This window comes from Python bivittatus, unplaced genomic scaffold, assembly GCF_059951505.1.
Source record: "Python bivittatus isolate LINGU-HERP-01145 unplaced genomic scaffold, Pbiv_v1 ctg000530_np1212, whole genome shotgun sequence".
NCBI classification, from domain to species: domain Eukaryota; kingdom Metazoa; phylum Chordata; class Lepidosauria; order Squamata; family Pythonidae; genus Python; species Python bivittatus.
In genome coordinates this window covers 11,139,374-11,165,467 of record NW_028277085.1, presented here as the reverse complement: position 1 = coordinate 11,165,467, position 26,094 = coordinate 11,139,374, and the positions used below count along the sequence as shown (strand labels likewise).

Genomic DNA, 26,094 nt, shown 5'->3' with positions numbered 1-26,094 from the left:
AGCTTAGATTCATGCTTAAGTACTCCTAGGCTCAATCTGATTCAGCCACACTTTTGACATCCTAACCCTGAACCTGTTGGCTGTAACTGCAGGGAAAGAAAAATTAAATACTGCTTTAGTCAAGTTTATGATCAAACCTCTTCAAGGGGAAAGTATATAAACTACCTCTGACATATTTACAAATAGCTACTCTAGTTTATTGAAACTACAGTCTAAGAAGCTAGTTGCAAACAGATCAAATTTACTGTCACCTCTTTTGGATGATACTCATGGGAAATCCAGAATTGCAAAGGTAGGTTTCTGTAAAGAACGAAATAACCAGTAAAAGGCAGCTGTACAAAAGTAACAAAAGCCAGGGAAGCTTGGGTAAAAGATTTGTGAAGGCGTCCACATTTGACTGGGTTCGTTCATTACACTAAAGCAGAATGTGATTTGTGCAGTAAAGCCTGTATATGGAGATTGTACATCATTGGAAGGCATCTCAGAGCTCATCAGTCCCCTTCCCAGGGCCAGAATCCACTACTATAGCATTCCTGTAGCCTCTGCTTAAAGACCTCCAGTGAAGGAATCCACCAACTCCCAAAGCAGTCTTTTCCATTGTTGAACAGTTTGTATCATTAGAAAAGTCTTGGTGTTCAACTAAAGTTTACATGCTCAAAATTGTTTCTTGTCCTACGTTCTGGAGCAACACTGCCCCATCTTTTATGAGACAGTCCCTCAGATACTTGAAGACAGCTATCAGGCATCTTTTTGTTAATCCAAGCGACTCCTGTATGTTCAGTAAACCCTGGTTTTGCATGATGGGTGTACCCAGCTGCTGTCTTTTTGATTAAGTATATTTATCAGCAGCTATTTTCAGTAGGTTCTTATTAACTTATTTTAGATGGAACAGTCAATATCTCAGAACTAGAGTGGATTTTTTCTGACATCAATGATTTCTGGATAAGACAACCCAGGAATGGTGTTCTGGCTGGCCCTGTGCAGTTCCTTGCGGGATCTCAGTGGCAAAGGGACCTCCTTGGCCTGGTTAGACCTGGAGAGAAAATCTGTCTCTGTTTGCCAAAAATCTTCCACTGTCAAGTTATTGGCACCAGATAGTGAACAGCGCCTCCAAGTGGATGGTAGTGGTGCATGCACCAAGTCCCGGGGCTCCTCTCTATTTCTTTGATTCCTTTCTGAGGGCTCCAACTGCAAGGATGACTCCAGCTGGCCATTTTTGGTCAAATCTTCATATGGCCTGAGTGAATTGGGTCTGTCCCCAACTGCAAGAATGCTTCTGTCCATACCTGTATGGGAAAAGAATGTTTTACTGTGAGTGATGAAGCAACACGTTGGGCAAAGACATCACATGATCTAGTAGCTGTGGTTTGGGTTTCACAGAGCCAATTGCTTTACATGCAGCAAAGCCATTTTGAATATACCTGAGTGATGCTCCAAGCAGATGCATTATATAAATTAGGCAACTAGCAGGTAATGGTCAAGCCAAGCGATGGGAGAGAGGACCAGCAGGACCCATACACTCAGAGATGACAACCCATAATGGTGAGGGCTCTCCATACAGTCCAACCCACATGTTTAGCTCCTGGTGTTCCTGGGCCAGCATTGCCAGACACCTTTGGTGCCATGGCTCCTTTGCCCTTCTAACCCACCGTCTGCCCAAGGTGCCTGTTTTGAAGTTCCTGGGTCCACATGCATCCAGTTCCCATTTGTGGGCCATGAAAGGCACCAGACTGATGCCTCTGCAAATGTTGCAATGGTTCCCCCTCCAAATTTAACAACCAGTTTGTGCAAACCAGACCAAAATAACTCTATTTCAACCCTACGACCAAACCCACTCTGCTCAAAAGTAGGTTTGGTAGCATTCATTAAATGTCAGTCTCAGTGAAGAGCAACAACAGCAGTTTAAGCAGAATTCTGGAATTCTTTACCGCCTCAAGACTGTGAAGAGGAAGGGGATGTAGGAACTTTGCATGCTGCAAAGGATGGTTGGACATTTGAGGGGATGGCTAGCTGGCCGCCTGTTTAGTGGGTGCTTCATGACTGGTCACATCCACTGAGACAGTCATTTTGTGAGATGCTGTCAAAATTCCAAATGCATCATAACCTGAAAACATCTATCCATCTTAAAATCCAAAAAGCTTTCAGATGAGCCTTTCTAGAATGTGTCTGGAAATGGTGCAAACTAAAACTGGGGCCTTTGAATGCTCTCTTACACGACTGACTTCACGCTATGGACTACATCACAACTTTTGCCAACTCCAGGGTTGCACATAGGCTTTCCTTTGGATGCCATCCTTAAGCCCCACAGAGTTATTTGGATCCTCATTTCTGACTTTAGATAAGTTTTAAGTTGGTGTAATTACTGTAGCTCTTATCCGTTTATTCCTCCCTATGTTTTTCACTGCTTACCTAAACTATAAGTTACTTTGGTGGGACAAAGATCCGTCAGTGTTTACTTTCTTACAGACAAAACGATACAAAAGAGGCACTTCTCAAATTGTCCTATGAAGCAATATCAGCCCTTCAAGGTAGATCAGACTAGGAATCCAATGTCATGAAGGTCAGCACCACTTTCATTGTAAAGCTATAGTAAAAGAACCTTGCAAGTCTGAATGTACTTCCCTCTCCCTCACTTTATCTGTAATGGTACTGTATGTGGGAATGACCTTGGGAGAGTGGGCCCAGAGACCCTGACTAGGTAATGGTCAGATAAGAGACAGCATAATCTGCAGCTGGATAGTGGGCGGGGCAAGAGTCTCAGAAGAGACCCTCCCTAATTTCTTGGGGTGTAAAAGAGACAGGGGAGAATTGTACTTTCAGACTTGCAAGATTCTGTTAATGTAGCCTTACATTAAAGTAGAATTAGCTCATCTGGCCATGTTTCCTGTCAGATGGGCAAGTCTGCCTGGTAAGGCTGACATCATCTTTGTGTGGACTAGGGAGGGTCTTATCTGTTTACTCAGGTTACATTCCTGCACATGACTCAGTACTTCTTTATCTGACCATTGTCTTGGTAGTGGCTCTTCCTCCTGTCCCTCAAGGCCATTCCCTCCGTCCACTACATCCAGCAGAAAAATAAAGGCAAATTCTCCATACCACAGACATAGCCTCACCTCCACTGTGTCCCTCTGACTGCTTTAACTTTTGGTTTAACTCCCCATTTAGCCACTTGTAATGAGCCAATTCCTTTTCCAGCATCTGGATCTTTTGTTCATACTGAAGCCTGCTGTTTGCCTGTCCTTCTTCTATATGCTCTGCAAAAGAAGGAAGTAAATAAAGGCTGCTAAAAACAGAGATTTGAACAAACAATGGTGATGATTACTTGCACAACAAAGACAATCACTAAAAAAATTAATTAAAAAGGACAGCAACTGAAGGGAAACAAAAGTAAAATTTCAAAGTGTGTGTGCGTATGAATGCATCCGTTTATATACCTTAGGAAATATGGATGATAACAGCAGCGTTTGTTACAGAAGAGTTTGGGGTGATTTTCCCAATTTCTTCAAGAACTTTCAAACAAAACAGAATGGCTAATTTGGGCATAGCCACCACAGATGGCAAGATGTCCCCGTTTTTCTTACAAACCCACCTAAACAACTAGAATAATTACAAATTTATATGGTCCATTTTTAGGGAAGCTAATGTCATCAGTGATCAAATGAGGATTTAACAGTGGCCATGATTGCTCCTCAGCCCTATAGGCTCCCTCTATTACCCCGACTCTGCTGGAGCAGAAGCTGAATGTCCTGCTCATGATCCTTCTGCTGCAAGGTCAGCTGGCGGTCCATCTCCAAGCGCTGACGCTCCAAGGCCACCTCCAACCAAAACACCAGCTGTAGCTGCTCTTCCAGCTGCATTTCCAGTTCGGAAAACGCCACGTTCTGTTTGTGCTGGTCTTCTCGCAAGGTCACCACCTGATCAAAGCCAAGCTTACATGAACATTTAGAATATTTCAACTCACTGTGGTTATGAAAAAGGTAACATGGCAGTTTTATGAAGCCAAACTTTCCCATGCAACAGTTATTGTATCCCAGAACTGAACAGTTACAGAGCAGTTTCATTAGCTAAATGTTCCTCTGCAAAAGCCGATCAATTTCTCAACAAGGAAAAGTGACGTGCAAGGGATAAGCCTACCTTCTCTGGCATGCTATCTTTCTATAGTTGGGGGTCACATATTTCTGAGCCATGCATTGTTTTAATGGTTTTATTGAAGAAAACACAAGGAGATGGCCAAATTGATTTCTTGGATCAGAGAAAAGACAATATCTACATTTTGCTGACTGGAAACCCCTTGTGGACTGCTTTCCATTAAAACGGAAGAAGTGAACTTATGATTTATGGTTTTGATGATTAGATAGGATAGATTATAGAGAGTCATGATGTAACTTCAGAGAAAGAGGTAAATTAATAATTGTACTTATAACTGCTGTAAAGAAGATTGGAAGCCACTTCTGTGCATCTTTCTTCTTTCTTTTCTATTTTTCTTTTACTTTTTCTTTCTTTCTTGCACTTTAAGCTTTCGCTTTGATTTCTTCCTTTTTCTTTTTTTCTTTATATTAGTTTGTATTGATTTTTATCTTTGTTTTTAAACTTTTAATAAAATTATTTTTTTAAAAAGAAAACACAATGGCTGGTTCAAACAGAACACTAAGTAGTGTTTACAAGTTATAATGGCTAGGCTTGTACACACACTAACCCAAACTCAGCAAACTCCAGCATGGCTTAGCATGATGTGTGTGAGTTCAGCTTGGGAGCAAAATTTAAAATAAGTGGAAGACCGTTTCTCCGTTTCTTATGTGAGCTGCCTCTCTAGAAAATTACATGTGTCTGAAATGGGCTGTGGCCTAAAACTCTTCCAGATATAGATTTATTATCAATGTGCAAAGGAATCCATACATTGCCCATTCTTGATATGGAACAGCTGTTTGGGGGTAGTTGATTCCCCGACCATGATATGGAACAGACATGGACTAAAACACTGTTGTTCTGGGCAGAAGCTTCTTGGTTGGGATGAAGGTAAAAGCAGGAAAATGCCACCACTGATGGCAGCTGTGGCTGAGGGAAAGCGAGGGGAAGGAAGGGGCTGGGAAAATCAAGGGGGCAGGCAAGCCAGTAGTATATACTGCAGTGGGACATATAGTGATGGCTTGGGGAGGCAGGGAGGGAAGGCAGTTAGAAGATGGGTGGAGGTAAGAGGGCCAATGGGATATCACTGCAAGCTCCTAAGGAGAGAAGGGCAGAGATGGGCAATATACTTGTCTATATGCCCTTTAAAATCACTCCAGGATTCCTCCGGATTTTCTTTTGGTCAAATCCCAGAAGCACAAAAACGTTCCAAGTTCTGCTCCTGCCAAACCGCAGAGTAGAACAAAACACCTTTTCTGTTTCGTGTACACCCATAAAGTTTACCACATCCTAAGGAAGGAGAAGAGTTCACTGAAAAAACACATCTCTTGTTGATTTTGAAAAGTGACCAGTTTCAACAGCACCTCCTGCACTATTTGATTTCCCATTTAGATTGCCAGTCAGAAAGAAACGGGTCAGCTAGCATAGCTAAATAATGAGGAATGCTGGTTCTTGTACTTCCTCACCCAATCGTAAAATCACTGCTGAGTAACTGTATTGAATAGCCCCTTACTGGAGGAAGGACACCTATATTACAGACCACAGTTTTAGAAATGTCCTAGATGCCACTTCCTCTTCAATTAGGTATCTACTGGGAAGAAAGCAGGAGAATAAGACCTGAACCTAACAATAAGAAAAGCATTTCTTGTCCATCATCTTTGTTTCTTTTCTCCCGGAAGTTGGGCCAAACTTTAGCAATGCTTTTGCATCAGTTTGATGCCTACCTTATCAAAGTATTTGCAAAGCAGTGCCCGGGTCTCAGAGGAAGAGAGGTAGCTGAGTTTTGCCATAAGGTTCATCTCACACTGGGACAGAAGGCTGGCTGAGGACCTCAGAACCCGCTGTCTGCAAGTAATGGACTCATTCTTATATTCTATGGCAGCATCCAGGGCTTCAATGGCTTCATCCAACTGGAAAAGAATCCGTTCCTCCTAAAAGCAGACCAAACCCCCGACCGCGAGAAACTATTTGATCATCATGAGTAGTAAATTGATACTTCAGTCAGTTGACTAGATTTCCAATCCTTGCTTTTTCCATCCCTCCCTCCCTCCCTCCCTCCCATTCCTATAATACAGTTATTGTTATGGCCACTAGTAGAACAAAGAGAGATGGTGATTTGTCCCAAAGTATCACCAAGACCATGTTTAAGTAGAACAACATTCATGGTACAGTACAAGCTCCAAGATACCCGATTATCATAATGACTACAATTTAAGCATGCTCAATCTCTCAACCCAATCTTTTTCACAGAATTCCTGTCATGGGGATAAAACGAAGGGTGACCTCCATACAGCAGCAGCCAGATGGGGGTGGTCATCATCAACAAGGTGGCAGATGGAGCATTGGGAGAGAAGCTCTGCCCCTTCTGTACCTCTGGCTGAGGAATTCTGGAGGTTGAAGTCCACATACCTTAAAGTTGCCAAGGTTGCTTTAGACTATTCAATAAACCAGTACAAGTAGAAGGTAGCTACTCACTGCAGGATATTGGTAGTGTTCAGAATTAAAATACAGTACGGAATTCAGTGGCACAGTGTTTCACCAACTTCCATAGTGCTTCAACCAAACTTTGATTTTACATCTGCTCTTGTGTGTGTGGTAGGTTTGTTATCATTCATTTTTAAAATAGAAGTACCAGACCTGTGAGCAGATTGTAATTTAAGTACAAAGGAAACAGGGAAATGGAGTAAAGCCTGCAGCTTTACTAGTTCCTACACACTGCTTACCTCGGGTGACAGCAAGGTGCCCTGACGTAATTTCCCATCTATCTCCAGCCTCTGCTTGAGCAACTGGTCCTTCTCCTGCCGCAAATTATTAATTTCTTGCCGGATGTGCTGCTGGTCGTGTGCACTGCTGCGGCAAAGCTGCCCATTCCTCTGTGTCAGCTCTTTTTCCAGGTACTCAAGACGGCTGGACACACGAAGAATGTCATCATTCAGAGCCTGAGGCAGAAAGAGAAGGAAGAAATCTTAAGAAACATTCAGTGTCCAACAGTCAGACTTCACCCTGCAAGTCTGCCAGACTCCAATAACTCCTGGTAAGTAAATGTTTACTAAAGATGGGTTGGGATGGCATAATTAGACAATGTCAACAGATGCTGTGTTTTAAGAACAAGACCTATATTTAGAAAGAATGTTCATTCTCCTTGAGTTTCTTTTCCCTTCACGGTGGGCTGCTTGCCCCACTCTTTTGAATGGGCTGGCTTGTTTCCCTCTGCCCTTTGTTTTTGAAAAGGTCAAGTTGGCTTGATTTCTGTTTTTCACTAACTGAGAATTAGCTCTCACGCCAATGGCCAAACAGGGCTGCCATTATATTCCACAAGCACCAGAAGGCTGCTTTGGAAGAGCAGATCATAGAATCATAGAATGAGAAGGGATCTTAGAGGTCACCCAGCCCAAACTCTGATACACCTAGTATCTGACAGATACTATCCAGTCTCTGTCTGAAGACCTCTAGCAAAGAAAATCACCTCTTCTTCCTGTCTACAAATCAAACATACACATGTAGAAAAGATAGGGATGGAAAGTATGGCTGGGTCTGTACATGACTGGGGTGGGATTCTTTTAACCTGTTGAAGAGTGGCCCAGATAACATTAAGCCATGTACCATCCTAAGCTCCGAACACATTGCATTATGACATACCGCAGAGGAATAAGCAACCCAGAAAGCCTTGGATATGGGTTCTCAAAGACCTCCAAAGTTGCTACCAGACTATAAGGTTTAATGGGACAGACTGGGGAAAGCATTAGATATATTAAACGTTAGCATAAAGGAAATGAAATCAAATTTAGATTTTTTTCCCCACCTTTTATTTGGACTTGTCTTCAGAATGTCACTCAAAGGATCAAGCTTCACAGAAAAAATGGAGCTTCCCTAATTTACAATAATGTGCGAACTTAGCATATAACTTAGATATAATTCCTTATGTATTACCTTGGTGGTATGAGATGCTGTGATGGACAAGTGTTGCAAATTGGACTCCAAGTTAGGATTTTTCTCCATCTGCCAAAATGCTATCTATTTGCAGACAACTACATCCCTGGTATTTGAGGTGGAGATGGAAAGGTGGAGAACATGTAGGAAGTTCAACCACACCAAATTCCCTGGATGATGGAGGATGAAAACAGCCACCCCAATCCAATAAAACAGGAAAGAACTACCTCAGTCTTCTGCTACATAAAGACTGTTCCAAGAACCAATTCAAAGAAAACAGGGCAAGGTACAGTCATTACAGTAGCACTTCCTCATTTGCCTTTGTGACATCAGGATTTGCTTTGAAGATGTCGAACCTTAACAAGTCTTCTTTTGTCATTAATCACAGGTATTGTTTGAGGGCCAGAGGCTACTCTGCACACTGGAAGAACAGGCAGAGAAGGGATGCAGTAGGCCAGGTAATACTGCAAAGAAGGCAGAGGCGGGATTTTCTGGGGGGATTCTTCTTACCGTCTGCAACTGTTGTGTGATCCCAAGAAAAGACACAGCTGCTTTAAAGAGTTGCAGATAAATGCATTACTGGCACCCCTGTTCTGAAGCATCTTTCTGAAATCAAGCCCAAAGCACTGCACAATAGGGCCAATAGAATTGCCTAAGCCTATTCATATTGATTCAGAGCCAGTTACCCCGCACTTAACAGAGCTTAATGCTAAGTCAATGTAGCAGAGGAGTCAGAGTCTATACATTTTGTATAAACAATTCATCATTTGCTCAGCATCTTTTACACAAGTTGCCAGTGTAAATGTTTGTCTTTCTTTTAACCAACTCCCTTGACCAATGTTGATTGCTATACTCTTTGGGAAGGGGGCAAATATACTCAAAAAGCAAAGTGACATTTTGCCCACCTGGCTAGAGCGGAGTCTCTTGTTTTCAAGGCCATTCTTCTCCTGAAGGAGAGCTTCCTTCTTGGCCACAATGGCTTCCCTTTTGGTCAATTCATCTTCCAGCTCACCCAGGGCACGCCTCTGCTTGAGAATTTTTTCCATCTCCAGATCCAACCATTTCTTCTGCTCTTCAATTTTCTGACAAAAAAACCAGAAGAAAGCAGGTGGTCCCAGTGACCAGACAGGATAGACAATGTGTAAATTTTTATTGTCAACTACCAAACATAATTCCTCTTTTAAAGAATCCATAGATGGCTGGACTAATCCCCCAAGTATATTATCTTCTGTCCCTGGAGTTCATGGGTCACCCCTTCCAATTACTTCAGAGATCAGAATATTTTTGTGATACTGTTTTGGTTCATACCTAGAGCTAAGCCTTTAACCTGTTGGTTTGATTTCATTATCATGGTTCACATAACATTCTACCAAATTTTGTTCGCAAACCACCAAATATCAGCTCAGCCATTTTCCATTTTTTGTCAAAGAAAGAAATGAAATAGTTGCATTAAGACTACAACAGGCTCATAGTCTATGTTTTATTTAACCTGTTGTCAGTCAAAAAAACTGAGGAGAGAATGGGCAAAAAAATCTAAGCCTGCTTTATCAAATTACATCACTGCTATGGCCCTGGCAGTCCTGCCTTAAGAACGGCTTCAGGTTTTATGGCTTACTGTAATGTTTGAACCAGCCACTGTGGCCTATTGAACACAATGCAGTGTTGGCACATCATGGAATAATAAAAAAAGAACATCTAATCTGAGAAACCATCTGCTAAATACAGCATTCCCTTTGCTTTCCATGGTGGCAGCCATCCAGGGAAGAGATACAAAGAGCACAATGGCTATTTCAAAGAGGTTATCCCTTTGGGGTCATCATGGAGAAGATCTATCTATGTGGTCGCTAGGAGTTGAAAACGACTGGATGGCACCCAATCGATCAATCCCTTTGGGGAATAAAAAGGGGGAATGGGGAGAAGTTCAAGGTCAAAGTCATCAAGATGATGCCTCCATTAAAAAGCCACAATGACGTCCAGATGACGATGCACGCATCCCAACGTCGCTGTGCAAATGACATGATGACGCCATTCGTGTCATGATGTGAGAGCTGTCCTTTGCCCCACTTGGGAACCTCCACCCTGCAGCTTCCCGCAAAGAAGCCAGGAGCGGTTGCCTTTACCTGCTGCTGTTCTAGGCTGATCATTGAGTCATTGCTACCGCTCCTGTGCTTCCGCTGGTAGGCGGCTACTTCTTCGGTTTTGATGCGCAGAATCTTCTGATGTTGCTCGTGCTTCAGCTCCAACTCCTAAAGGTGGAAGAAAAAAAAATGCACAATTCAGTTACTGTTTGTTTATTTATTTAAAACAAAGGAGAGCAACCTGGATCTTCTGGACAGCGTAGAACTTCTGAACTACTTTTAATAATTCCCCAGAACAAACTCCAGCTATGAATGCTGAAACTTGATCAGCATTTGAAAGTGAGAAGCATACATGTGACGTCTCCATAGACTTATTAAAATACAGAGCAATAGCCATCTAATGCTGCCCTCCATGCATACAAAATCTGGGGAAAACATTAATACTCTGGTCCTGCTGACACATAGGACCCAGCCCTATCCACTGTACCCATCCTGAATGCTAACTGTGGCTCCTGAATGCTAAAAAATTACCAACTCCTCATTTAAAATATTTTGCGCTCAAATGTATTTCCACTTTCTCTAAATTCATCCTTTGCCAACCCGGATGCCCTATAAGTGTGAGGATTTTGATCTCAGAATTCACCAACTAGTTTATCCATTGCTGAGAATTCTGCAAGTTGAAGTCCACACCTTTGGAAGAAGATGTCAGGTGGAGTCATTTATCTCAAAGACCCTTTGCTGCTCATAGTCACAGATGGCTTGGGATAATAAGCCACCTCCATTGACCAGCTTTGCTTCCTCCAAAAATTGAAAAATTGGACCTTTAAATAGCTGGCCATTTGGCAGCACCCATTAAAGGTTGCCCAAACTGTATCTGAAGGTGATGGACCAGCTACTTGGTAGTTCTTCATAGACCTATAAAGATTTTAGAGCTCTGTGCTGTAAATTTATCCACTGAATTATCTCGCTCATAGTTTGTATCTACAGATTGTTATGTTAGAAAGGATTCATAATCTGACAACTTAAATAACAACAATAATAATAATCAATGTTATCTCACCCTGATCTTGGACCCCAATCAAATAAATATGATTCAAACAAAACAGACAAGCTCTGCCTATCAATAGCCTTTCTTGCTTGGATACTGACACCCAGCCATCTCTACCTTGACCCGATGCTGTCTCTTCTGCATCTCAGTTTCCAAGCGTCGCTTCTGCTCCACTTCTTCCCGCAACCGCTTCTGGAGCTGCCCTTGCTGCTGCCGCATCAGCTGCACGTTTCGCTCCAGCTCCAGAAGGCGCTTCTCATTTTGAGCAGAGAAAGATGCCAGCCTCTCCGTCGCTCGCTTCTTCTCCTGCAGGATCTGTCCCAAGAGAGATGCTACAGAGATGGCCGCATATGCTGGGACCTTCAGCTCCTAAAATGGTTGGGGCCATGGAACTAGGTCCTGATACTTGGCTGTTCTGCCTTCTAAAGTCTGAGCTGTCCCTCCAGATTTTTCCAGCATCAGGCTGGGAGATATAAAAGCTATGGCCTGGATTCCCAGGTCACACTTAAATTTAAAAATTCAAATGAGTTAATCTTGAATTTGCTCTGGCTCACATACTCTTTACAAGCCACAACGGCTTGGTGCCTGTAACATGTTAAACTAGATTTAAACTTTTTTTTTTTTTACATTTATAATTAGTTTGCTTCACACAAATTATGTTATGCCATAAAACCCAGTTTACAAACCACAGGTGGGAGGGATCTGCAAAACAATCTAAGCCATTTTGGCTTCGGGCTTTGTTTGAACCCTCTTATTTTCTAGGCTACCTTTGCCTTGCTCTGAGCTGCTTCCACTTTGCTACGATATTCCTGGAGTTTCCACTTTTCAGCAGGGTCATGGGGCTCTTTGCCTTCCAGCTCTTGCAACTGCCTCTGGCCGTCATTCAGTTCCAACCGCACCTGCTCAGCTTCCTGCTCCAAATGTTGGATCTTCAGCTGGTACTGTTTGTTCATTGCCTGAGCGTGCTTGCCTGAAACAGAAAAACTGCTGTGACATAGCAGAAGGTCAGCCCAGTAAGTGACCTTCTGAACAGAAAAGTAGGATATCAAATGAATTAGAAAGAAGAGGAAGAATTGTGCCAAAGGATACAGCAGTCAAAGAAAAAAGGTGAACTCTGATGTTCCAAGAGAAAGCTTTGCTAGCCCTTCCCGCAAGCAGGAAGGAAGAGAAACAGATGACCAAGGGAGGTAGGGATTGTTGTAGAGGAAATAGGGAATGGCCTTGAAGGATAGGAGGAAAAGGATTAAGCGTGTGTTAAGTCCATTCCAAGAAATTAATCTGAGTAAATATCTCAGACAGGCCCCTCTGTAATTCACATGAAGGTAAAGCGAGGAAGGCGAGAAAGGCATTCAAACTTGCAAGATTCTGTTACTATAGCTTTTCAAATAAAAGAAATTTTAGACCGATCTGGTATTGGTTTCTTAGTCTGGTTTTCCTCTTAGGACTGATAATTGTCAAGAGCAGAGAAAGAAACAAATCAGGAAGAGCAGGGTCTTGAAAGCTGCTGAACAGAAAACTTGCTTGGAAATGTTGGTTCTGAAGTTTAAGAGAACTAATTTCATACCACAATGTGACCCAATCAAGAAAGATCTCTAGAGAGGCAACATGGTGTCCATTTCAATCAATATGCCTATCCTGGCCACCTTCTCATCCTATTTTTATTTTTTAAACAGATTTTTAAAAGATGTTTAAGAGTAGGTTAAAAAAAAAATCACCTGGGAAGCTGGCTTGCAACATCATCCATCTTTCTACTAGTTACTAGCATTCTTAGCAAAAAAAATATAACTATGATGGGCGGCCACAACCAATGCTTTCCTGAGAAGTATGCACATATTCAGAAAAAAAGATGAGCCATGATAAAGTTCATGGGACCCAAGGGGACAAGTGGGGGGTGGGGGTGGGGGGAGAGACAGGGAGCAATCAACTTTGTGATTTGCTGTGCCCACCACCTCAGTCATTTAGTGAACAGAGAAATCCCAGCAGTTATTTTATAATGGCTCTCAAAAGTTCTAAATGTGCCCGCTGGTCCAAAACAGTTGTTGAGAGATGTATCCACAAAGCTTCTACATCCTCTTGCCAGTCACTTCAGCTCTATCCTCAACACAACAGCTCCATACCTGTCTTAATGAGCTCCACTATCAAGTCCTCTTTCATACGGATGTTGATGGCCAGCTCACGGATCTTCTGGTGGGCCTGAAGTAGCCGCCATTCTGAATCCTTGCCTGGAAAGCTCCCTGTTGAACTGTCCAGCTCTTGTTGCCTATCATCTAGGACTGAAAATAAAAATGAGAGGTGTTTGGGATAAATTTTCTCACAATAGGGGATGGAACCAATGGCATAAAGACAATCCAGCCTTCATTTCAATTGCAGGACAGCTGATTCTGATTGAGTGTTAAGAAAAGACTCTGAGCAAAAACAACAGTTGAGCTGAGCAATGGAATCAATGACAGAGGGAGATGGTGAGTCCTCTTTTGCTGTGGATGCATAGCTATCTCTCAGGGCTGCTTGAATTCGGATTCCTACTGTACATGGAGCAGGCAGGTTCAATCCAATGGCTCTTTCCAACTCTACAATTCTCTCCACATTTCTCTTTCATGAGTATTCAGGAGTTGGGGCGGGGGGGAAGGAGGGTCTGAAATATTTTTATCCTATTTATATAATCGTCCATCTCACATGAAAGTGACTCTTTTAATAATATTTTAATAATATTTTTGTTCTCAGCTTTGTGAAAGCAGAATAAGTCTTTCTGGGTATTCTTTGCTTTGCTGAAACTTGCCTTCCGGATCAAAAGCGTAGGAAGCATGCCATACCTTTAGGTAGTTCCAAAGATTTCTCCTGGACTCCTTCTGGAGTTCTTTTGTTGTATTTTTTACTTGTTTTGGTCGAAACCACCTCTTTGCTCCAGCTGTGGATTCTATTCCTACAACAGCACCCAGTTATTCATGTTAATAAAAACACAGGACGCCCATAAGGCAGACGAAACAAAGAACAAACTCTCAAATCATTTGAGTACTAGCTAAAATAAGTCAGCTTACACTTGGATACTTCCATGACATATCTGGAGGGGATGTTCAACTAATATGGGGGATAAAAGACTGCAGCCAAGTTCTATGACTGGGTTATAAGTGGTGCTACGCCATGTGATATTTAATCATAGTTTACTGTATAACCCATTATTGTCTAGGGTTATATACTATGCAAGCCACAATAGTCAGTTCACACAAAAGTAAACCTAAAACAAACAAACTAGATTATGGCTATATTATAGATTATCATGTGTGATATGAACCCATTCTGGGCATCGAGCCAGAAAGATAAGACTGATAGGATCTCTGTCAATTCATGTTAACCTTATAACTCTTAAAGCTGAGTTAGCCTACCATCAGTAAATGCTGATACTTTCTTCTATGCAGCTATGTCCTTTTTGAATCATAGCTGGATTTTTACTTCCTTATCTGTACTGCTCTACATAGGACTGACAAAGCTGTCTGCTCAGTCAGCTAAGGTTCTTCTTTCTGCTGAATGCAGTTTGTTCAAAATATTATCTCAACTTTTCTAGCTGAGAAGCTATGGACTATAGAAGTAAATGTTTCAGCCTCAAAGCAGTCATTGCCTTGCAGACATTACCTTTAAGAGGATTGGGGACTGGCAGAAAATTCAAGGTCTCTTAATCTAAAAGGACCAACCATCATCCTTTCAAGATGCAATGACAGTAGTGCTTGTGAAGCTTTGGAGTTTCATTAAGAAGGCAATTGGATCGAATGTCCAAATTATATCAGCTTTGCAGATCAGACTGACGATTGGACTGAATCAGATGCCAATTCAGTTCAGAAAATCAAATCAATATTCAGAATCAAATAGAGGATCTAATGGAATCAAAGTTTCAAACTTAAAGCAACCATTTTGAATTCAATTCGGATGCTTCATATTAAAAAAAAAAAAGATGTGATACATTACTCTTAACTCACCTGTATTGCTGAAGGGGCCAGATTGGCCAGTATCTATTCTTCTCCTCCAGAGATGAGTCAAAAACTTTGCCCACTGCTTTCATTTGTAGCTTATCCCTAGTCCCCAAGCTATAGGCACTGTCTCCAGTGTGACTGTGGCTGTGTCCCAATGAGTCTTCTCCATTGTGAGCTGTGACACTATGGAGCTATTTAAAGGAGAACACGTAATGAGGAAAAGGCTACAGAGTGACTCTAAGATTTCGTCCACAGCTTTAAACTATTTGTCCCAAGAAGTTTGAGGTTACTTATAGCTACTTAGGTTGAATTTTAATTATCTTCTTCTTTGTTTCTCTTTATCTCCTCCCAGGGAAATAAAACTAACTTATTACAGCACAAGCATGAGCCCCTTACTAGCCAATCACATTTTTTACCACTAAGTTGCACATGACTAGGCCATGTAATCAGGTTATATGATTCAATGTTCCACAGGAACCCCAAAAATTGGGTGAATTGAGAAAACCATCGGTAAGTACACCATAGGAACAGTCAGTGTGCCTCTCTGGCACCTCATTCTGTTCTTGCTTTTCTTTTTCATTAATTCATTCAAAGGCCAATAAACTGTGACACTCAAACTGCTTGCAATATTGTTAGGAAAAATGCATTAGGCATATTTTCAGTGGAGAGACACTTTCAAACAGGGGCCATCATCTTTTTCTATTTCCCAAGATTATTATGTGCTCGCACGGTGGCCTCTAAATTCCTGAAATATCACAAGATTTTGGTATCCTTATGAGAGATTTCACAAGTGTATGCAAAAATGTTAATCTGGATGCCTACCACAACCTCTTCTAAAGGTGAGTTTATTTAACTGGATGTGGGCTGGGGGTAGGAAGGGAGATGTTGTCTCCAATCCAGACCTAAGAAAAAAATAACTCGAGTGTAGGACAATGAAACAACTCACAAACCTTACTGTGGTTATTACAAGCAAGCTTGAGCCAGTGTTGGGACTGGTTTGCATCCACAGGAGCCGTGTGTGGCCTCTGGCCAACCTGTACCAGAAAGACATTCCCTAACAGTTCAGGCATGCCCAAATGGGGCATCTCCATTTTTAGGTACTTCTGGAGTTCAGAGATGATGTCTTCCTGTTCTCGCAATTTGGCACTCTGAAAAAATAAAAATAAAAATAATGCAAGACAAATGTAATTGCCTGAAAGCAGAGCTGCTGATAACCTGGGGGCCACAGGCACCCAGCTCTCTTTTGTTCCTACTGCCTGGGGTTCCCTCCTTCAGAAAAATGAGTAAATTATCCATTTTCAACAATATGATTTATTGTGTCGTTTTGAAAGCACCAATGCAACTTTGGTAAGCTTTGTATATACTCCACATACCTATCAAAAAATGTAGGAAAGGAAGAAAAGGTCAAATCCCAATAATTTCAGCTTCACCTCCTTTAGTGACATCACTGCATCATCTTTAGCTACCCTCAAAAGCTATAGAAATACTTTATTTACTTTATTTTTTAAAAAAGTAAAAAAACCTCTGGGTTCCCTTCACCTCTGGCCCCAACTTATAGCACTTATTTCAATCTAGCATCTTTCAGATGTGCTGGGTTAAGAATTCTTCAACTTTCCCCTAGTTTCTAAAGAGGGACTTCTCAGAATTGCAATCTGAGGAGGACTTCAAGGAAGAAAACTGCTTCAGAAGAACTACATGAGAGACATAGACTCACACCAAATGCCCAGTTGCTGATGTTCTACCTATTCCCATTGACAGTTTGAGTGGACATTCAGAGAAAATCTGGGCCTGGGAGGTAATAAGGCAGGGCAAAAACCAGGTGTCTTGAACAAGCACCACAAAGGCAGGCCTGTAAGAGTACTGAGCTATTGACCCAAATTCCAAAGATGGAGGACTTCCTGCTCCCAATTCAGTTGAAAGAAGATGAGCCCTTAAGGAGAGAAAAAGTGGAGAAAAAGAATCTGGAATCATGTAAAGATGAATGACTCCTTTATCAGCAGATGGCAGGGCAATGGGGGGGGGGGGGAAGCTTGCCAACCTGCCAAGGAGATACCTGTGCTTTGTATTGCTCCATTGCATCCTCAAGGGCAGCCAAGAAATCCTGGTTCTCCTTCTCTAAACGCTCCACTTGCTCCTCCAGCCTCATCACCTCCTCCTTTCTCACAGCCTCAGGTCCTCGCTGGTGCTCCTCCTGGCAAACAAAGAGAAAAAGGGCAGAAAGATGGGATTTACCTGACGGGATCTTCAGAAGGTTCTTTGAGCATCTCCCTGCCCAGGCCAAAGAAGGAGCAGAGCAGTCTCATAACCCCAGCCTCAGTATCATACCGTGAGATGCTGTTGGCGGAAACAGCTCCATGCCTTGCACCCCAAAATAATTATGACTCCCCTGGATTAGAAACAGCTGGCTGCAATGAGGAATTGTAGCAACTACTCCTTATTTAGAGATTATCTGATTTTTTACGTGATGAACAAACTGGAAACAGTTTGACTAAAGTAAGTCCCTGGAAAAATAACAATATCCTCCAGGGTATAAAAGATAAGTGATTGCAGAGAAACACAGTATCTTCTTTTCAAAGCTCTGTATTCACAAACAATGCTAAGCCAAAATGTGGTTTATTGACCTGTGTGCCCATATCACACTAAGTCATGGTTTGTTGAATAAACCACAACTGGGTCCACAGACGTTGCTAAGCCAAAACTCATGGCTTGCCAACAACGGCTTAGTTCACAACACATGTGATGCCAAAACTGAACAAGCCACACGATAGATTCATGTAGGGTGTGTAACTGCAGGTTCCCACCACATCAAGATTGGACACAAAATTCAGCAGGGCTATTTTGGACAGCTTTCCAAATGATTAAAGGATGGAGAAGGAGAAATGTATCCCTGGGAGGCTTTTTAATTACATCCCCACCCTTAATGGGCCTCCCAGAGCAAAAAACCTAAAATTCAAGACAATCAGTCGTGTCCCTTCCAAAGACATCACAGCTCAGTCACTTTTTCGTGAGATGGGTGGTATCTAAATTTGAAATATAAATAAATAAATAATAGTCTCCTGCAGCTCTTTAGAAAACAAACCAGGAGTTGGCTAAACCAGCCACAATTGCTCGCTTATCTATAAGACAGGCTCTGGTTTATTAAAAAAAAAAACAACTAAAAGAAAACCTGATTTGTTAGGAGCAAAAGCAGTCAATGCACTTATCTGACCAACATTTAGTAAAAGAACTAAAACAATTCCTAAAGCCCTTTCATTTTTCATACTATATAATTATCTTCAATTATTGACAAAACTGTTGCAAGCTTTTCAGCACATATTTAACTCTTGCACAGTTTCAGGGTTAGATTGTTTTTCTTACAGGTAGAGGTAGTCCCCAGTTTAAGAACAAATTCCGTTCCCAAGATCTGCCCTTAAGTCGAATGTGTATGTAAGTCGGAACAGTATTATTGCGTAATACTGTATAAGTAGTATTGTATAATTAATTCAAACAATTGTGTATTTAATTCGAAGCATTGTGTATTTAACTCCAATTTTGCTACAGTTGGCTCCATTCTTAACTATGGGTCATTCATAAACCAGGAGTTCTTCTGGGGACTACCTGTATTTCATGATTTATTTGAACTAACCCGTTTCATTTTTCTCTTACGTTTCCTAGAGACTTTCTCCTAACTGGCAACATATAAAGGTCATTCATAAACAATAAAATCTGGGGTGAGGATCTTCTCCCTTTCTTTCATGCACCGTTGACCTGGACAGATGGCACCTAAGTGCTCCTTTCCTATTACCTGAGTCTTGGCCAGCTTGGAACTTGAGCTTTTGATGTGTGTCTCTTCAGCCGAAGTGCTTTCAATGCCGCTGTCTACACCCGAGGTCAAGCTCAGCTCACCTGCCCCATTTTCCACGGCACACAGCCAGTCCTTCACCTGGAGCCCCTGTTCCTCCGTCAAATTGCCCTCCCCCTGCAGTTCCATCAAGAGCTGATAGGCAGCATCCGTGCAAGTCCGGTAGCGGCTGCACTCGGCTTGCAAGCGGGCCACGTTCTCCTCCAAGTGGCACTTGACAGGCACCTCCGATCGGCGGATGATGCGCGTCTCTGAACGGTGCCGCTGCTCCAGGGCCCTCTGCAACCTCTTGATGCGCAACTGCAGGGCTTCCACAGGCTCCGCCTCCTTGCAGCAATTCACCATGGCCCAATTTTTGATATTCTGAGCCCAGCTGGCATAATTTAGAGTAGTCAGACTCTCATCAAAGTCCGAGGAGGAAGGGCTGACGCAGGCAATCATCACAGTCTTGGCGTTCCCACCCAAAGAGCCTTTCAAGATCCTAAAATCAGAGCACAATTTCAGCAAGACTGAAGTGGAACAGGAGGAGCCACACATCAAGAAGGAACAATGTGGTTCAGTTTTTGTTCTCGGTCATAAATAGCTCTTGGGAAGGGAAAACCTAACAGAGACAGTAAATGAAAACAACTGTGGCATTAAAGTTCATTATTTATGCATTTCTTACCTTCCTATCAATTTTATTTGAAAAAGAAAAAAAAATCACCCAGTGCATTGTAGAACAAGATTCACACTCTGAATTTAAACTAGGATTTCTTTAGTTATTTTCACTGACCCGACTATAATTGTGTAGGTCCTCGTGACATGCTAAGCCACAAACCACAGCTTCCAAACTATAATCAGCTTGTGTTCTGCAAAGCCAGCCAGTAAAGCTTGGAAATTAGGGTTTATGACTCTGCATGTTGTTTGCATCCAGCTTGCTATGATTCATCCAAAGTCACTGTTAAATCCATGATGATTTAGCATGTGCTGAACCCAACCGAACTATTTCCCCAGTATTGAGAAAGATCACCTACTGGAGATTATAAAGAACAATTCCAAGCAAGGAATTAAACAAACAAACAAAAAAAATGCTTAACATTTGATTTTAAAATGAGGATACTTCAACATAAAAATTGTGGTGGATATTGTACACCTCAGAAAAAGTTTAACCAGAGTTGGTTGTAATTATCTTGCTGTTGAAGATGCAGTTTAGAACTTGAAACATTAACTCACGTGATCTAGGCTTCTCCTATAATTCCACATTTTGTGATGAAATCCCCAACGTCATTTCAGACCAATGGCTGCATATATGACTAAGTTCTCTAGTATTTGGAATCTACCAAGACATAGGAATTCTGAACTTTTTACAATCAAATTTTAAAAGCAGCATTATATTATGCTAGAAGAATGAATCAATATACTGGATATGCAGCAAGCTATTAATATGTCATTTGTCAATATTTGAATAACATTATTTAAAAAAGAAAGGCACAGAGAAGCCTATCAAGCAATTAGACTGGAGTAGAGGTTCTGTCTTGTTCAGCAATTGGGTCAAACCTTTTGTTTTGTTTACAATACAATATTTACAATATATATTATATATTATATTGTAACATACCTGCACTTGGCCCCGCTTTAATGTTAAAGCAAATAGCTAATACAGATATATACCTATGTAGACACACACAGATTTGGTTTAGCTAGCTATTTTGATATAACAACAGGTTTTTCAAAAAAGCTCATAATGTAAGGTAGTCAAAAAGTGTAGTTTGGATTTGTTCCAGTCCTTAGAGGGAAGATATGCTGAGTCCCCACCCCTTATAAGGTGAGGCATAGGGTGGGGGCTCGGTGACACAGGGACTTCACTGCTCTTTGAGTTGTCTACCTCCTGAGATAAGGAACACTTCCAACCTCCTGGCCTTCAAGAGGGCCTTGAAAGCTATTCTGCTACAGGCCATGTGAACACAGATCATATAAGAGGGTTAATATAAAAGGTCAGATGGATTACTGTATTGCTGGCTTACTGAATCAGGAAAACGTCTTTGAGTCCTATAACTTCGTTGAGAGATTGGAAATGGCCAACTGATCAATGACCATGTGAATAAATACACTGCTTCAGCAAAGCAGACAAGAGGACATCCTAACCCAAGCTGACACAGGTTTGGAAACAGACTACCTGGTGATTTTGGAATCCCGATATGGAATGTGGCTGCTTTTCCGGCGGGGGTCTCCCAGGGCACTGATGACGTTGCCCAGGGCCAAGAGGCTGGCGTTGATCTGGATGCTCTCCTTCAGTCTCTCCCCAGTACTCCCCGACTTCACCACCCGCTCAGAACCAGCCAGATCCACAAAGTGAAACTTGGAGGACAGAACCTGCCCAGAGGCTGGAACCAAAGTCTTTCCTGGGCAGGCAAGGCGCGTGAGGCACCCAGTGCTCTGCCGCTGCTCCATGCTCACACTGAAGATGGTGTGAGAACGACTCGACTTCCTGTTGAGGTGGGTGCTTCCCGTGTGTTTGGCTGCATTGCCCATCTCCAGCAGGCTCAGAACTTCGTCTAGGCCTTCCACTTCGCTTTCCTTCACCCCATGGAGCACTGCAACAAGAGAAGGGAAGAGAGAGAGTCTGGGTTCCCACGTTGCAATAAACCATGGTTGGTTTAACCATGGTTTTCCAAGCTACCCCTGGCTAGCTTCTCATAAAAGGCTAATCAAAACCAGTCAGACCTCTTTCTAGATCAGCGTAATGCAGGAAGCTGCTAAAAGACAGCCAAGATGGTTGAACAATAGCTAACCACTAGAACAGTTGGGGTGAGGAGACGAAGTAGCCCTTGAACGTAGCAGACGTGGGTTCAAAACTTCTCTGCCATTACTCAGTGGCTACGTTGGTCTTGTCTGTGGTTCAGCGTGTCCCACAATCTTATATGAGGATAAATCACTATGCAAAAATGGCACTGTAGTGCCTTGTTTTGCAATACATCTTTTTGTCCAGGAAAAAAGAAAAACAGGAAAGAGAAGTGAGGTTTTTAAAAGTACTAAAACAAAGCAGGAAATCTTTCCCAGGGTTTTCTGTACAATGCTGCCAGCTATGCTTTTAAAAACAACAACAACAAGGATAATAACAAAAGAAGTGGACAATAATAATATTAACAACAACAAAAAGAGAACAATAACAAAAACGGAGGGCAGGCAAGGGAAAAAAGAGCCAAATCAGTTTTCAAAAATTTCACTGGAAAATTGAATGTATACCAAAGAATGGATGATGAAAACAACTTCTCTGGCCTGAAACTTCAGCAACAAACTGCTGTCAAACTCTGGCCAAAAAAGAGAAAAGAGACAAGTTCTAAGGGGTTCCTTTATGGAGGAAGGGGAGAGAGAAGAATCCTTTGGCTTATACCAATATTGCCCCTGTCATCTTCCCATATCTGTATGTCCTTGCTAGCCGTGTCCACCTGCAACAAGTCCCGGAACTCCTCCTTGTACACTTCCAAATAAGAGACACGGACAGTGTAGTTTAGCAGATCGTTCTCGTCCATCAGCTTGAAGGCTTCGGCCATGGCACGAGGGATTATGCCCTGTTCATCCTCTCTGATGGAAGCTGGGTAGAAGAAATGAGATTATTAGTGGCGCTGACTGCAGGGAGAATGCATTCCCTCCCTAAGGGAAATGCTCTCATGCAGCTGGGTGGTTGCCTGCTTTGGAGACACCATTGACACATGTGCTTGCTTTTCCACCAAAGGGAGGCCTCCTAACAAGGGCAGGTAAGTTTAGCAACCCCTTTGAAGAAAGCACATTGTGCAGGTTTGATAGATAAACAGGGCATAAATTAACTCAATAATAAAGTGAGAGTGTTTTAGGGCTTCTTTTCAACAAAGGAGGACTACTGAAGTTGTCTTAGGGACAAAGTGGAAGGAAGGAAGGAAGGAAGGAAGGAAGGAAGGAAGGAAGGAAGGAAGGAAGGAAGGAAGGAAGGAAGGAAGGAAGGAAGGAAGGAAGATTAAATACCCACTTATTCCCCCAAGTTTGTACAGCAGCCATAGAAATAAAGAACTACCCCCCTATTTGTGCCCTCCCCCCTATTTTACTATTTGTCCATACTCATATTGGATGATAATGGTGCAGCAAGAGACACAAAGGGAGGAAAGGAGCAATTTTTCCTGAGGTAATCTGCCATTCTGGGATAACCAACTTGGGGACACAGGGATTTCTATCTTCCACACACTTTTTGCTAAACGTAAAAGATTTCCTCCAAACATATAAAATGGAAAGAGGTCTCCCATTCACCTCTTTACATTCACATTCCATCTAAACATTTTGCAGATTAGACTTAATCTCTGAATCCTTATACTAACGAAAGAGAACCTCTTTATACTGAAGGAATATAAAGTTATTATTTATAAGCTTTCTGAGCAGAGACCATTCTTTAAAATTATTGTTACACACCATTCATTTGATAGCACTCTCGTGGTGGTAGTAATAACAGAAGCAAGAACGGTTATGGTAGTTTAACACGTTATGAAGTTTAAAAGATTGCTTTTCTCCATATCAATCAATCAATCAGTTTTATTTATGGCCAAAAAGCCCAAAAGGATTTCTCAGTATAATCAATGTGCTAAATGTTTTCCTTCAGTGATAGGGATTTTTAAAATCTGAATTAATCCACAACTTAACCCTAAAACATTTTCGGAAATCAAAAAAGAGCGGCCCTACAAAAGCAGGATGAGTTATATTAACACAACCTTCCCCAACCTGGTCATTTGCAGAAAAGTTGGGCTGTGCTGTTGGGAGTTGCAGCTCAGCACACCTGCACAGCTCCAGGTTGGGGAAGACTGTATTCACGCCTTCGAAAGAAGGAGAGACTTTAAAGCACGGAATTCATGCAAGAGGTACGGGGAACTCACAGACACTTGCTTCTCCAATGGTGTAGGTCTTCCCTGAGCCCGTCTGGCCGTAAGCAAAGACGGTGACATTAAACCCTTCAAAAAATGCTTCCACCAGCGGCTGGACGCAGGTAGTATATACGGAGTCCTGGTTTGATGTTTCGGTGAAGATTGTGTCAAACTGGAAATGTCGGGTGTGGCCCAAAGTCACCTCCCTCTTCTCTGGGTCACCCTGGAGGCAGATCTGGTGCCCATGTAACTGTTCCTTGGGCAGCAAGGGCCGAATGCGCACCACCACCCTGACCGCCGTCTCTTCCATCAACGGCCGGGCCTTGGCTTTCAGACCCATGACTGACATGTGCAGGAAGTCAGGAGAGCCACAAGCCGAAAGAGGGTACCATTTTTCCGCTACCAGAAGAAAGAATGGTCTGGAAGAGGGAGATGTCTAGCCAGCTTCCTGGGTCCTGCAGAAGAACATGGGTTGAACTACAGTTCCTCTCGTCTTCAGGTAATATGCCCAAGAGCTGGGAGGGAGATGGACCGGAAAGGGAGGATGGGACTTGCAGCATCCCCTGCCCCAAAGGCCTGGAAGGACGGGAGCTGGAGCCAAAGCTGCTTCAAGGGTAGAAACTCAACCACCCCTCAACTCCTCCCACCCCCTGATCTGGGGCAATCATCGAGGCCTCTGCACATGCTCAGAGGCATCCTGCACCCCAAAACAGGGAGCAGCTGTCTCTCCTGCGACTCACCTCACGCAGCCGCCTCCTTGCGAACCAGCCCCCTGCCCCCCAGTCCTGGGACAGCCGGCGCGGAGAGATGGCGTCAAGGGGCGGCTCCGGCTCCTTCCCCCCGTCCGAGCGAGGGATGGGGGCGAAGCGGGGAAGGGGGAGGAAGGGGGAGCCCCTCGGCTGGCCCAGAATGCGCGGCTCTGTCGGGGGAGGGAAAGAAGGCACAGCGGCTGGTCTTCCCGAGCCGGACTGCAGGGCGCATCTGGAACGCAGCGGGGACCGGTTGGTTTTCCAGATGTTACCGAACTACAACTCCCAGCAGCCCCCGTGGAAAGGGATGCCGGGAATTGTACTGCATCAACATGGGGGGGGAGTAACCCTCTTTGAAAGGGAGCGCATCCTCCTTGGGGGCGGACGAGGGCGGACGCAGCCTGGCCTCGGTTTTGCTCCGGGAGAAAAGTCCCTCGGGAGATCTGGGTTTTCTTCGGTGCAGACTTGCCCGGGGCTCTTCCTCCGCGGCCAAGAACCCGCAGCCGGCGACGCCACCGGTAGCAGCATTGGCAGCCTCTTGAGTTGAAGAGTTTGGGGAGGGGTCTATGCCGCTTCGGCTAGTTTTGATTTACCTGGGCAATGCGGTCCCCGCGCGCACTCGTGAGACGGAGGGTATTCTTCGGGGGCATCAGCTTTTTAGGAGCCAAGTCCTGTTCGTTGGAATAACTGGAGAAGGGCGCTTCTCTTTCAAAAAAAACACGAGGAAGATAGATCTTTTATCCCTTAGTTTTAAAAAGCAGCGGCAGAGGAGGCAGCCGCGTGGTTCACCTGACAAAACACGCGCGGCCTTATTTGTTTCCAGCTGTGTTGCAAGATTCCTTGAATAAGCCACGATCAGCTGGGTTTAGCCTAGATCGCCCCCGATCCGTAAAAAGGAAGAGGAGAAAGGAAACATACGAAAACATACTTAGTGTATTGTGGCTTTCTTAGTAACCCTTTTAGAAGTTTGTTTTAGAAATAAGGTGATTTCAAAACCAGAGAGATACATTGTAGCCCACCAGCGAAGCTGTCTTCTTCCATACTGCTTAACCAAGACTGTGACAGAAACAATATTGTACAAATCCAGGAGGCGGGTTAATGAAACAACTAGGTTAATTGTGTTATATGAATGCAACTGGAGTCTAGAAAAGCAAAACAGAAAACTGCCTTGTCAATGGAGCATTCATCATGCAACCCCAGAAATAGCTATATCTTCCAGAAAAAGCAATGTTTTGATTGCCTTGCCAGTCCTTCAAAATTAGTCTTGCTAGAATGTGAAACAGCAGGTAACGGGCAAATGCATTTCCCGGAACATGCACAAAGGCTGAGCACATAGCACAGACTAAGCTGTGATTTGTTTAACAATGGTTTACTGAATTAATCACAATGATCAGGTTTGCCCAACAGGCTAAGTCAAAACCAAACATTATGGCTTATGGCTGAACCCAGCCTAGCTTTAATTGTTGGGCACACACAACCACACATGAACTTTGAAC

The 26,094-nt window shown here is 43.0% G+C and overlaps 1 protein-coding gene across 2 annotated transcripts; it reads right to left on the bottom strand.

Annotated features, from left to right (window-relative positions):
* Nucleotides 1-12: 12 nt before the first annotated feature.
* Nucleotides 13-25,225, bottom strand: KIF7 (kinesin family member 7). Of its 2 annotated transcripts, none has more exons than XM_088148663.1 (19): nucleotides 25,192-25,225; nucleotides 23,862-24,304; nucleotides 22,358-22,558; nucleotides 21,140-21,557; nucleotides 18,928-19,465; nucleotides 17,197-17,334; nucleotides 16,094-16,291; nucleotides 15,150-15,334; nucleotides 13,992-14,101; nucleotides 13,299-13,454; nucleotides 11,949-12,151; nucleotides 11,299-11,496; nucleotides 10,176-10,301; nucleotides 8,961-9,137; nucleotides 6,849-7,064; nucleotides 5,850-6,056; nucleotides 3,716-3,914; nucleotides 3,114-3,254; nucleotides 13-1,286 (listed from the first exon to the last, which is right to left on the bottom strand). In XM_088148663.1, exons 2-19 carry the CDS (start codon nucleotides 24,196-24,198, stop codon nucleotides 907-909), a joined length of 4,128 nt encoding a protein of 1,375 aa, XP_088004789.1. In that variant the 5' UTR covers nucleotides 24,199-24,304; nucleotides 25,192-25,225; the 3' UTR covers nucleotides 13-906. The 2 variants fall into 2 exon arrangements, with proteins under 2 accessions (XP_088004789.1, XP_007438991.1); XM_007438929.3 differs by lacking the exon at nucleotides 25,192-25,225 and adding an exon at nucleotides 24,590-25,068.
* Nucleotides 25,226-26,094: the final 869 nt, after the last annotated feature.

Excerpts from the sequence above, each read along its gene's own strand:
- KIF7 (XM_088148663.1), bottom strand. The coding sequence starts at position 24,198 with ATGTCAGTCATGGGTCTGAAAGCCAAGGCCCGGCCGTTGATGGAAGAG. Across the intron at positions 16,292-17,196 it reads TGGAGCAATACAAAGCACAG|AGTGCCAAATTGCGAGAACA; the intron begins GTATCTCCTTGG and ends TTATTTTTTCAG. Across the intron at positions 10,302-11,298 it reads AGAGACAGCATCGGGTCAAG|GAGTTGGAGCTGAAGCACGA; the intron begins GTAGAGATGGCT and ends TTCCACCTTTAG.